This window comes from Sorex fumeus, unplaced genomic scaffold, assembly GCF_029834395.1.
Source record: "Sorex fumeus unplaced genomic scaffold, SorFum_2.1 ptg000045l, whole genome shotgun sequence".
Lineage (NCBI taxonomy): Eukaryota > Metazoa > Chordata > Mammalia > Eulipotyphla > Soricidae > Sorex > Sorex fumeus.
The window spans coordinates 11,008,557-11,022,070 of NW_026606102.1; the positions used below are offsets into that span (position 1 = coordinate 11,008,557).

Consider the following 13,514-nt stretch of genomic DNA (forward strand, 5'->3'; position numbering starts at 1 on the left):
GCAGGTGCCAGTAATGTCTCCATTTGTCCCTGTCGAGTGCTAGTGTAGCCCAATGGCATCTGTCCGCTCTAGGAACACGAAGAGCCTCAAACCGATTGTTCATGATCTTGATGAAGAAGTCTGACCATCTGGTAGGTGGGCGGCCATGCGGTCTTTTGACATCCCGTGGAATCCAGTCGGTAACAGCTCTAGTCCAGCGGTCGTCTTTAAATCTCATTACGTAACCAGCCCATCTGATTTTTGACACCTTGGCAAACGAGACAGCGTCCCTGATTCTTGATCATCGACGGAGGTCGGAACTCCGGATTCTTTCTCTCATTTGAGTGAAACGTGATATTCCAAGCATAGCTCTTTCAATTCCTCTTTGGGAGAACCGAATAGCATTCTCGTCCTGTTTGCATAGGGCCCAGGTCTCTGAGGCATATGTATGTTAATGCAGAAAGAACAGTTGGACAAATGAATTAGCCTAATTTGGGACTTTGGACAATCAAGCAATCAGATGTAGCCCTTTGTCACCTGGAGAATGTTGCATCATAAGTTCATTGTTGCTCATTGTTGAAATGTATGGCAGATAGAAATAAGCCTATAGAAATAAGCAGAAGTTGGATTTTCAGTATAGGTTCACACAAGGCCTGGAGCACAGCAGGTAGGGTGTTTGCCTTGCACATTGCCGACCCGGGTTCGATTCCTCCATCCCTCTCAGAGAGCCTGGCAAGCTACTGAGTATCCCGCCTGCATGACAGAGCCTGGCAAGCTCCTCATAGCGTATTTGATATGCCAAAAACAGTAACAAGTCTCACAATGGAGATGTTATAGGTGCCTGCTCAAGCAAATCGATGAACAATGAGAGGACAGTGGTACGGTGCTACAGGTTCACACAAACCCTGCCCCCGACCTCTGCACCCAATGAAATAACTACAGAAATGGGTCTGAAAGTTTTTGCTGATTGTCTCAATTTTCCTTATTTTAAGAACTTTAGGTTTTCCAGAACTAACTTTCTGTGTCTTTCTTTGGAATTCTTATTCCATAGGATACATATCCCATATCCATACAGAGTACAAGAAAGGAAATATACCCGCCTGGCATTTCCCACATGTTACCTCAGTTGTTCCCACATTAGGCCATCACATTAAGCTTTTGAAGGAATGAAAGCTCTAAGAAACTGAATAACCACCGAAGATTACTCACCCAGTGAGAAGTGGCTCTAACGAATCTGAGTGCAGTGTAGTTCACATGGAAAACCTGCCACAAGCAGGAACAAAGGCTGTCATGGATAATTTCACTCTCTGAGCCAATAGAGACCTGAAGTGCTCTGTCAGAGTGCATGGTCGAAACACACAGATTAGAAAATTATCTTCCAAGGAATGCTTGAACACAAGAGTTGGTGTGACAAGTGGAAACAAGCATCAGGGGAGATTATGAGCCTACAATTCAGCTAGAAAGACTCTTCGCATTTAAAATTCCAAAGTTCCAAAACAAAATTGAAAATATCTGCTTTTGGAAATCATTTTTAACACTGTAATATGCTTATTTATGTTTGATTTGGGGACCACACCTGGTGGTGCTTGGAGCTTACTCCTGGCTCTACACTCTGGGTTTACTCCTGGCAGTGCTCAGGAGACCTTATGGGGTGCTGAGGATCAAGCCTGGGTCAGCCATGTGCAAGGCAAGTACCTTACCCACTCTGCTTTCTCTCTGACCCAACACCAAAACAGGTATTATTTCTTCTTGAACATAGATAATGTGGAAAATCTCATCAAGATATTTCTCTCTCCTCTCTCTCTCTTTTTTTTTTTTGGTGGGGGGGAGCAAGGAGCAGTATACCTAAACGTGCCCAGGGCTCACTCCTAGCTCTGTGCTCAAGGAAAACCCCTGGCAGAACTATATGGGGTGCCAAGGATCAAAGACAGATTGGCTACATGCAAGGCCAGGCATGTGCAACCCACAGAAATCGAACCCAGGTCATTCACATGCAACCCACTCAAATTAGTACTTATCACTCTGACCCCAGAAAAATTCATGTCTTATGATATAATATTTACATTTTTAGAAGTTTTCTATAAGAAAAAAAATTAAATAGAGATTTTGGGACTGGAGAAATTGTAAAATGGGTTGGGCATTTTCCTTGCAAATGACTGACCTGGGTTCAATCTCTATCACTTCATATAGTCCCCCAAGGTCCACCAGGAGTGATTCCTGGGCTCAAAACAAAAACAGAAGTAGAAATTTGGTGCTATCAAAAAGAATAAGAGGAATATTTCAAAATGCACATCTCTAAATTTTTTGGTAAAAATTTAAATTTTTGTCCCCCAGTAACTAATATACACTTTTGTGGCATGCCTTTGTGCAGAGAAAAATTATTTTATTCACTACCCATAATAAATCTTCAAAGTAGGTTTATCATTACTATTTTATAGAGCAAAAACCTCAGAGGACACTTAGGATTAAGATTTTTACCCAATACTTTGAAACTGGAGAGTAGAAGAGAAAGGGATTCCAATTAAAATCTGTCTGACTGCAAACTACAATTCTATAACGCTATCCTGCTTCCTCATAATGGCTACATCCCTTAGACAGACAAGAGTTAGATATTTTAATAAATGTGGGAACAAAGAAACTGAGACTCAGATATATTTAAATCAACTATTTCTTCCCTGCAACCAAATTCTCTGTATTGACCCATCCTATATTAAATAAAGGTAAATCTCTGATCTGGTTTTAATGGGCCAGGAAAAGAATAAAAAATATTTCCAGGTAGCAAAAAAAGGGAGTCGTGGATAACGCTACAATATCTTTTTTCCCTTTTAACATTAATTCTGGATCTGCTTCTGTAAAGACAATTGATCTGAAAGATATCTTTTTCCAGCATTCAGTTGAAATTCTTTCTGATCATCTAAGGTCAGATATTTATTCTTTTCTGACAAAAATGGTCCACAAAATTGATTAGACTTCTTCCTTCAATTTTCCCACAAATTGTTTCTTATTAATAAGGTTAATTTACCATAGACCTGATGAGGTTGTTATGCTGCTGGAGCATGAGCTACGTAGCCAAGTCTATAATTTAAGGGAGTTTCATTCAATCACTTCAGGGCAGGAAGAAAAACTAGCAAGGGGAGCAATTATTGATGCATCAGAGTTTACCATTTTTTTCTTCTCAGCAAATTGAACTATATGTCCTTAAAAGTATGTGTGTAAAAAAAAAGCTCTCAAAATATCCAGGATAATCAGAGAAGAGAAAACCATCAAGTGGGGCATGCTTATCCCATGATCAATGTTTGGGTGGCAAGAGAATGCCACCCTTTTCATTGTAATAATCACTAGAGGAATACACCTATCTTCTATACTATTTAATTAAGATTGTAATTCCGTCTGATTCTTCTGAAATTGATTTATATTTACCAACAGTTTTATAAGCTTCTTTGATGATTTTTACTCCTATATTCTACTTTATTACTTGTTTAATTTCAAATTTGTCAATAGCTTGGATGTGTTTCAGCAAACGTCTCTAAGCAGTAAAGGTGTGTACTTGTATGTACTGTGTTCTGTTTTTGTTTTTGTTTTGGATTTTGAGCCACCTTGATTTCAAAGGGATAAGGGATTTCTCCTGGCTCTGCACTCAGGAATCACTCCTGGCTAGAATCAGGAGGCTTTATGGGGTTCCAGGGATTGAACCCAGGTTAGCCATGTGCAAGGCAAATGCCTTACCCTCTGAACCCCAATTTCTGATACCCACTCTGGCCCCAATTTCTGATTTCTTATAGATGATTTGGGGGGGGGGGGAGAGAAGGTAAGGGCCAGATGGGCCACACCCAGAGGTGCTCAGGGTTTATTCTGGCACTGTACTTAGGAATTACTCCTGGTGGTACTCAGGGGACCATAGGAGATACCAGAAATTGAACCGTGGTTGGCTGTATACATGCAAAGCAAATCTCTGGCCCTGGATTTCTTATAGGTACTTCTTTTAACTCCATGTCATTAGTTAGAAAGAGGTCTTTCAATCTCATACCTCTAGAGTATGCAAATATATTTTAGGAATATTAGTGATGACATGGCTGGAGCGATAGCACAGCGGTAGGGCGTTTGCCTTGCATGCAGCCAACATGGCTGACCCGAGTTCGATTCCTCCGCCCCTCTCGGAGAGCCCGGCAAGCTACAGAGAGTATTCGATATGCCAGACACAGTAACAACAAAGTCTCCAATGGAGACATTACTGGGCCCGCTCGAGCAAATCGACGATCAACGGGAGGGCCTTTACCTTTTTACCTTTATGATGTTTAAAGCTCTGAACTTTCAGGACTGGAGCTATAGTACAGCAAGTTAGACATTTTCATTGCACGAGGTCCACCAGGTTTGATGCCTGGCATCCCATATGGTCCCTAGAGCACTGCCTGGAATAATTCCCTAGTGCAGAGCCACTAATGAGACCTGAGCATTGCTGAGTGTGGCCTAAAAACAAACAAACAAACAACAACAACAATAACAACAAAACAAACAAAAAACTCTGAACTTCATACTGAGAGCTCATTCCAGCCTCCCATTTGAATGAGGCACAAATCAACTTCTGCCTCAGATGTTAAATCCCAGTCACTTGTGATCAGATAAAATACCTTCCTTTATCTGACCCCAAATGTCCTTTTAGGCCAGTAAATGCAGTTCTCAGATCGTTTTTGTCTTGTTTTGTTTGGGGGCCACACCCAGCAATACTCAGGGGCTACTCCTTACTCTGTACTCAGGAATTACTTCTGACAGTGCTCGGGGGACCCTAAGGGAAGTTGGGGATTGAACCTGGGTTGGGTGTGTACCAGGCAAGTGCCTTACCCACTGTAACAACTCTCCATCCCCTCAGTTCTCACATCTTTGACTTTGAGTTTCCTTTCCATTTTTACCTTATTGATTTCCAGAAAGATTTTCCCTTATTAATCCACAGGTTAGCTCTATGTTACTTTTATGCAAATTCTTTACAATATTTCCTGAAGACCCCACCCCTCCAGGACCCTTACCTATTCTAAACAGGGATAGTGTATCTATCTTCTCTTCTTAAGTTACCATGTTGATAACTTAAATAATTCCCCTAACGAGGTAAGAAGAAATAACAAGAAGTTTTAAAATGTTTAAAGAGATACTTTATTTTCAGTAACTTTTTCCCTCTCCATACTTTTCAGTGCTGAATGTGAAGAACCACATAATTATGAGGCAACAATTTCATATCCGAGACACTCTGGCAACTCCATTAACCTGTGCACTGCAAAAGAAATTACTGATTGTAAGTCTGCTAAGCCAATTAATACTGTATCCCTGTGTGGAATGAAAATGTGTCCAAAAATTGGTTATTATCTCTCGAGTGAACTATAAGTCTAAAAATGTACAGCTATGCTGCTCTGATAGATCATTTCCCCGTGTTCCCCCACCCCCGCCTCTCTGTTCTCTGAAAACTGTAAATTCAGTTGGGCACCAATGCTCTCTCCCATCCCCTAGTTCTGCCTTTTCCCTACGGCTCCTGTTCTCTCCTTTCCCAATCTGCTTAGGTGCTTGACCTTTTGCAGATATGTGGGAGAGGAAATCAAGATAAGACAATTCATTTTTCTTCCTCCTCCTCCTATAGAAATTTCTTCTCTCTTCTTGCAGTGTCTTTCTTGAAGACCCCAGGTAGCTCCCTGTGTGGAGAGGGAGATAACAGACCGTTATCTGTTTGGGTTGGGTGTCTGAGAGTAGCCTTAATAGGAGAGAGTCACTGAATGGATGAGGCCACTCACTCACGCATAAGTCTTTCTGCCACTGTTCTTCACGATGAAGTTCAGACCTTTTGGTGAATAAAAAGAAACGCTGTCAGATAAGAAAATGCAGAAGCAGGGGCTATTCATCACATTTCATCACATTTCTAAAGGTTTCTGTGTCTGTTCTGCCTAGAAGATCAGCCAGTTCTCTCTAAGAGACATAAATATGTTGGAGTAAACACTTGTGTCCTACTGGGCCACAGTTGTGTATCTGATCCTCCATGAATGAGCTCCTGAGAGCATGTCTGTGCTAACCCACTTTCAGAGTCAGGAAACTGAGAATCAGAGAAATAAAGTTGCATAGTATCACTCAGGTTATACAGGGGAGAACTCCAGTGTGGAACAACCTCTGTCTGTCTCTAACATTCTGCCTGCAATGTGCCACTGTTATTGTTATTATTTTCTGCTTCTCATTCAAGGATATTTGACTTCCCCAGAAGGAAGTTTAGAGATAGATCTGTCCCAATTTCTTTACTAAACAGACAAAAAAGCATATTTCTGGGAATTTTCTTAGGAATTTGGTGGTGCTAAAATTTATTATTTTTAATTAGAAGGTAAATAAATATTAAAATTAAAAATTAGAATTCACTCTAATTTTGCCCCTGCTTTCTCGGGAAATAAAGAATTATTAACATTCTAAAACAAACGCTCAGATCCAGAGAGATAGTGCAGTGGGTTGCTTGCTTGGCTTTGACGGTCTTTGCTCCTGTTTGATCCTTGGTACTGCATATGGTCTCCAGAGCCCAACAGAAGTGATCCTGGGTGCAGAGCCAGGAGTTAGCCCTGCACACCACAGGCTGTGGCCCCCAAACAACTCTCAAAATCTCTCGCTTCCAAACGAGACAGTCTTGAATCTCCCCTCTTGACTATTAAAACCCTAGGCATGAGAGGAGCAAATTCTATCCCTCTCACCTGAGCTAAGCTATCTGGTTCCGTAGTTAGATATCTAGTCCATTGTAGCATAAAATGGCTTCTTACATTCTTAAATCACCTGGAATCTTGTTAAAGGTGCTTTCTGGTTCAGTAGCTCTGAACAGCCTGCACAGGCCTGGGAATCTGCCTGTTTCCTGAGTTCCTGGTGCTGCTGCGCTGCAGATACTGTCTGAAGAGAGAGACCCTGCTCCGTGAAGGTAGAATCTGTGCCCTTCCATATAGCTGAGGGTTCTCAGAGCCCAGCTATCGATCAGAGATCAGAGCTGGCACCTTTTGTCTGGCCTCCACAAAAGCCAGACTTCCCTCCTGAATGACCCTTGTAGTCCTGCCCTGAGCTCTTTCTCCTAGGGACAGATGGAGCTGCAGAGAGAGCTGGGCAGGGGAAGTAGCATGTGTGAGGCTTGTACATACTAGGTTGGCCTGGAAGCTGAGGGTTTCCGTGGGCAGCTGAGTCAGGGGTGACTCTTGCCATGTCCAAGCTGGGCCTCTCCTCATGTTTATTATCAAACAATTAGTGTGTGCTTCCTGAACAATGCTGCTAGAGAGGGGCGAGTTATAACTGAAAGAGAAAGCACTTAGAGGGCTGGAGAGATAGTACAGTGGAAGGTAATTTGCCTTACACCCAGCTGACCCAGGTTTGATCCCCAACATTCCATATGGTCCGCCAAGTACCACCTGGAGTTAATTCCTGAGTGCAGATTCAGAAGTAACTTTTGAGTTTAACCGGGTGTAGACCAAAAACACAGAGAGAGAGAGAAAGAGAGAGAGAGAGAGAGAGAGAGAGAGAGAGAGAGAGAGAGAGAAAGCACTTAAACAATGAAGCACTTGTAGTGAGCCAGAAGTCACTCTTGTTCTGGCACCAGCAATCTTAGGTGGAGTGCATGCAAGACAGCTGCATTACTGTCTGTTTCCCAAGTTCTACATACCATCTCCAGCAAACACTGTAACCAAGAGTGTGACCCCCCATATATTGCAACAACAACCAGAGAGAGAGAAGAGAAAGAGAAAGAACTAAGAGAAGGAGTGGGAGAGCCTATGATGTGAATGTGATGAGCAAGGCAAAGGAAGGAAGACAGAAGGGGAAGTGGGGAGTGGTGAGAGCCTTCCTGCCAGAGACAGCATATGTATGGGTCCCAGGAGTAGACCTGGGCTGCAGAAGCTGGTAGACTGCAGCCAAGGATGAAAGAGACCCTGTAGTGTGACTCATTTGTCTCTACTCCTTTCCAAAGGGCTAAGACTGGACCGGGGAGGGACGAGGGGCTCATTGCTGGATCACGTGCCTTGCATGCGTAAGACCTGAGCTCAGTTCCAGGCATCATAAAGCAAAAACCCAAACCCAAACATTAGTCTATGGTTACCTCACAGAAAGAAAGCAATAAGGAGCGCTTTAATCCTCTGTGTATGTTCATTCAATTCTCCCCAGCTCCTTCCATTATCTTCCCAACATCTATTGGTCAAATGATATCAGAAGTTCAGTTTCTTCATCTACAAATGAAATAATATCTTCTTTGTGGCATGGTTCCAGGTGTTTGATAAAATAATACATTTTAATGCAAGTGTAATTTTGCTTCTGGGAAGATGGAGCAAATGTACTTTTCTTTCCATTTGCCCTCTTCAATACAAGCCCCTCCCCCTGGATATTCTACAAATAACAATATAAAAAAGCAGGAAATCCACAAAAAAGGGGGGGGGTAGATACTTCCAGGCCTCGAAGCTTAAGTAAGGGTCAGTTGTGAATTCCTGGATTTTCTCCCTGCCTCCTGCGTTGCACTGAAGAGCTGAAGATGTTATAGGCCAGAAAGACCAACAAGCACAGTCAAAGACTCTTAACCAAAAACTATGCTTTCTTACCAGAAGCCCAGAAAAAGGAAGCTAGAAAGACAGAAAACTTATAGGCAATATCCATAACTACACATGACAGAAAACACAGATGCCAGGGCTGACAGCAAGCCTCCACGTCCAGCCTCACCAGCTACAATGATATATTCCAAGTCCTCCCGGGGCATTGTTGGAGAAGGTTAGATGGGAGCTGAGACTGTCCTCCACCAGGGAACCAATGCTTGACATTCATTCAGTGAAGGCTAGTGAACGGCTTCTTCCCCTCCATTCCCAGCACTTTCTGATTCCCTTCTGGAATGGGATCAGAAGAGAACCAGTGGAGAAACAGCCACCCAGCAATGTTACCACAAGGAGCCAATTGCAAGACCCACCCAGTTAGGGTCTCATAAGTAGAAAACTGGGGAACCAGCACTGTAACATTACCCAGCATTGATGAGGACCCTTTTTTCAGTTGGGTATTAAAAAGGTCAAGACGTGGAGAACCAGCTGGGAGGAGGAAAAGCATGCCTGCCCCCTTCTGTTGCTAAAACACGTGAGCAAAGTGAGAAGGTTTAGATTAGATCCAGAGCCTCATGTAATGCACAGTGCTCAGCCTTCAACTGCAAATCACTCATCACACTAAGTCAGGAAAGTCTCCCTGTGAAGAAGAGGCCATCAATATATGCCAATGGGAAGAGCCATCAATACATCCCAGTGAGAAGTTTGAAGTGTTCAGACAGTCTGTCACATGTTGAAACTTCTGTTAGAAAAATTTCTCTGTGAGCAAAGGAAACAAAGAGAAGGAGAAAAGTCAGAATAAATAGAAAGTCCGCAATGAAACAGAGGAGGTAAAGAAAAAAATTAAAGGAAAGTTTTGAGCTGAAAGGACATTTTTTTTAAATGGTTTATGTTCAAGGAAGAATGGAAGGAACTGTTTACAAACTTGAAACAATAGAAATTCCTCAGTCTGACCATCAAAGAGAAAATATGAGCAGCACTTCCATGACTTACTGGACAGATATGTTTTCCATTGGAGCCATGGAAGGAGAAGGTAGAAGAGGAGATAACAGAAAACCTCAAACAGCGTTGCTGAAACTGTCACAAATTTGGCTAACCACATGAAACAGCAGATTCAAGAAACTGAACAAACTCCAAATGAGATAAACTCAATCTGCGCAAACAATGGTCATCAAACTTCTGAAAATACAAAGCTTGAAGGCAGTAAGAGAAATGACACATGACCTGTAAGTGAAAAGCAATTTGAATGGCAGTGTATTTATCATCAGAGCCCGGGAAAGCCAGAAGGAAGCCATACAACATTTTTCAAGAGTAAAAACAAAAGAACTATCAACTCAGAATCCTATTACCAGTGAAAATATCCTTCAAAGTGAAGGGGAAATCAAGATATTCTCAGATGAAGGAAAACGAAGAAAATGTGTTCACCTCATCCTAAAAGAATGAGGTGATATTTCCTAAACAGCAAGGAAATGAGGAAAGAAACATTAGTTCAGAAGAAAGAACAATGGAAAGAATAAAAGCATGAGTATATGAGATATATACTCTTTTCTTGAGTTTACTAAATTGTGTTTGAAGAAGAAATTTGTATCATCCAGCATTGTTTTAAATGCAAGTAAAGAAAATAAAAAACACAGTTTTAAAGGGAAAATTAAGGCATATAAAAGGAAATGAGTTTTCTACACTGCAAAAAGTTATGTGTGTATATATATATATATATATATAATGTAATCCATAAAGTAACCACCACAAATAATATGCAGTGAGATACAATCAAAACACTCTAGAGAAATTAAAGAAGAATTCTAAAATTAATGTTCATAGAGATAAGATAACACAGATAGGTAAGAAATATTCAATAGGGATGCAAAAAATAAAACAAATAGAAAACAAAACTAATGGGTTAAATAGGCAAACTTAAGCCCTAACTTATTAGTAATTATATTGATTACATTAATTACCTAAATTTTCTAGATCAGGAAAGTAGATTTTTAAAAATGATAAAATGGCTGAAAATGATGTGCTGTCCAAAGAAACTTCACTTCAAATAGGATAGGTGGATTGCAAGTAAATATATACATATATATGTATATATATATCATAGAACATTAATCAAAGGAAGAGAGGTATGACATATATTTTAACAGTAAAAGTAGACTTCAGACAAAAAAATATTACCAAGAAAAACTGATGGATAAACAAATGATTATACCTTGAAACTTTAATTCTCCCCTGTCAACAACTGTATAACACCCACACAGAAAATCATCAGGAATACAAAAAAATTTATCCAGGCGATCAATAAATTGGATTGACTCAGCATCTCTATAACAAAAAGCAAGAGTAAAAATCTCTATACTTTTTTTGTAAAGAAAAAAATTATTAAGGAAACAGCATGTAAGGCATTGTTCATCAATTGTTACACTGAAATTCCCAATAGGCCTTGAAAAAGCATTTTTTTATACATTTTCTTTTCATAAAGTATTTCACAACAGTTCATTACAGATAATATTCAAATCTCCTATGCTTTTCAAGCAGACATTAAGCAGATTCCAAAATAAACCAAACTCTGGACCTACAAAAGAAATAAAAAATGTAAATGAATTGAAATTTTACCAAGTATGTTTTTAGGTAAGAAGATTAGAGATCAATAATCAAAAGATAATGTAAAACTCTCTAAGCAGAAAAAAATAAGACATTTTCAACAAAACCTGGGGTAAAAAGTTTATCTTAAGAGAAATAAAAGCATGCATTGAACAGAATGCAAATGAAAATACAAAATATTGAAATATGTTTAAGAATAAACTTTATAAATAAACTCAAAGTGAAGGGGAAATCAGGATATTCTTAGATGAAGGAAAATGAAGAAAATGTGTTCACTTCATCCTAAAAGAATGAGGTGATATTTCCTTTTTAAAAAATTTTGTTTACTTATTTTGCTTTTTGGGTCACACCCAGCAATGCTTTGGGGTTTCTCCTGGCTCTCCATTCAGGAATCACTCCTGGCAGTGCTCGGGGTGTTATTTGGGATGCCGAAGATTGAACCCAGGTCGGCCGCATGCAAGGCAAACTCCCTACCTGCTGTGCTATCACTCCAGCCCCTAGATGATATTTCCTAAATAGCAAGGAAATGGGGATGGTTTAAGTAATAGTTATTACTAGATACATTTGAAAGTAGGAAAACCCTCAAATCTAAAGCCCTATCTTTAAAAATCAGAAAATTAGAAAATTAAAGAGAAAAATAGATCCAAAGCAAGTGGAAGGAAATATATTAATAAAATAACTGAAGTAAATGAAGTTGAAACAGAAAAACAATAGAACCAAAGAAATAATGGAGAACAATAGAAATAATTAGAAATAGAAACAATAGAGAAAATCAAAGACACCAAAAGCTTGTTCTTTGAGAAGATCAATAAAAGTGACAATTCCGCAGCAAGACTGAAAAGAAACAAAGAAGAAGATACAAATTAACACTATCAAGAATGAAACAGATCATTAAAACCCTGCAGGCATCAAAAGGATAATAAGGGAATATTATGAGCAACTCTACATATAAAAATTTGACAACTTAGATAAAAATGGAACAATTCGTCAAAAAAATGCAGACTACAACAACTCAATATAAATCATTTGAATAACTATGACTATTAAGGAAATTGAATTCTTATTTTAAAACTCACACAAAAGTTCTAAGTCCAGCTGATTTCACTGGAGAACTCCATCAAATGTTTAAAGAATTAGCACTAAGTCTACACAATATCTTTTAGAAAACTAGGAGAGGAAACACTTCATATTCATTCTATGAAGCTGGTATTTACCCTAATGCTAAACACAGCCAGAAAGAGTACAAAAGAAGATAATTGCGTGTCAAAATTCTTCATAAGCATACTCATAAAAATACTTAACAAAACATTAACAAAAAAGATTCAGCAAGATATAAAAGAAATTTTACACTAAGCCCAAGTGTCATTTGTTCTATGGTTGCAAAATTGGCTTAATGTTTATTTTAGTGAAGCAAGATGGTTTTTATTGAACAAAACTTGCTTAGAAAGATGGGAGGGGCAAGAAAGAAAAGAAGTACATGTTCAAGAGAGAACATGGGCTTCTCCGGTATCGAAAAAGCCAGCAAAAAGACTTAGAGACAGGCAAGCAAGATGCATATTCAAGGGAAATCATGGGCTTGAAGAGCAAGCCTAATATTTAAAATTAATCATCATTGTGACCTATCATACTAACATACTGATAAACATCCCATAATTTTATATCACTTCATGCAGAAAAGGTATTAAAGAAAATTCATTATCCATTATGGTTTTTAAAAATCTTTCAGAAATATAGGAATACAGGGAACTTTTTAAACCTGGTAAATATCACTGATAAAATAACATGATGTTCTAATTGTACTGAGGAGGAAGCATATCCAGAGAAATAAGAAGGGGACCAGAGAGATAGTTCAGTAAGCAGTTGCATGCTGCTGACCGGGGTTAGATCCCTGGTATCCTGAGCACAGCCAGGAGTAATCCCTGAGTTTTATCGATGTGGCCCCAAAACCAAACAAACAAACAAAAAAACTCACTAAGTTCACTTCATGAGGATCTGGCTTTCAAGCTTTCTCCTGCACGGAGTCATTCCTCTCAGTTGAATATCATTCAAGTACTTGAACCCATCTCTTCTGCTACAAGTTAGTCCCGAGGATCTCCAAGCTACCTCAGCAGACCCCTTATATTGGGAAGTACAGTCTGAAAGACATGGTTCTAGATTAGCCTGGGAAGTCAGTGAGGTCATGCATTTAATCAGTTAACTGTATATGCTAACTTAACATGTTAGAGAATATAACTGGGTTCCAGAGCGACAGTACAGCAGGTAGGGTGCTTGCCTTGCAAGTGGCTGACCCAGGTTCGATCTTGGGGAGCACATGTGGTCCTCCAAGCCCTGACAGGAGTGATCCCCGAGTGCAGAGCCAGAGCTAAGCCC

At 39.8% G+C, this 13,514-nt stretch overlaps 1 protein-coding gene across 1 annotated transcript in view; it reads left to right on the plus strand.

Moving 5' to 3' along the window:
• The window catches only part of FYB2 (FYN binding protein 2), a 313,439-nt gene that overhangs the window by 264,860 nt on the left and 35,065 nt on the right, over positions 1-13,514 (plus strand). The window contains exons 4-5 of the mRNA XM_056122210.1: positions 506-525; positions 5,120-5,263. Of these exons, the coding sequence (XP_055978185.1) occupies positions 506-525; positions 5,120-5,263 (164 nt within the window). The remainder of the gene's footprint in view (positions 1-505; positions 526-5,119; positions 5,264-13,514) is intronic.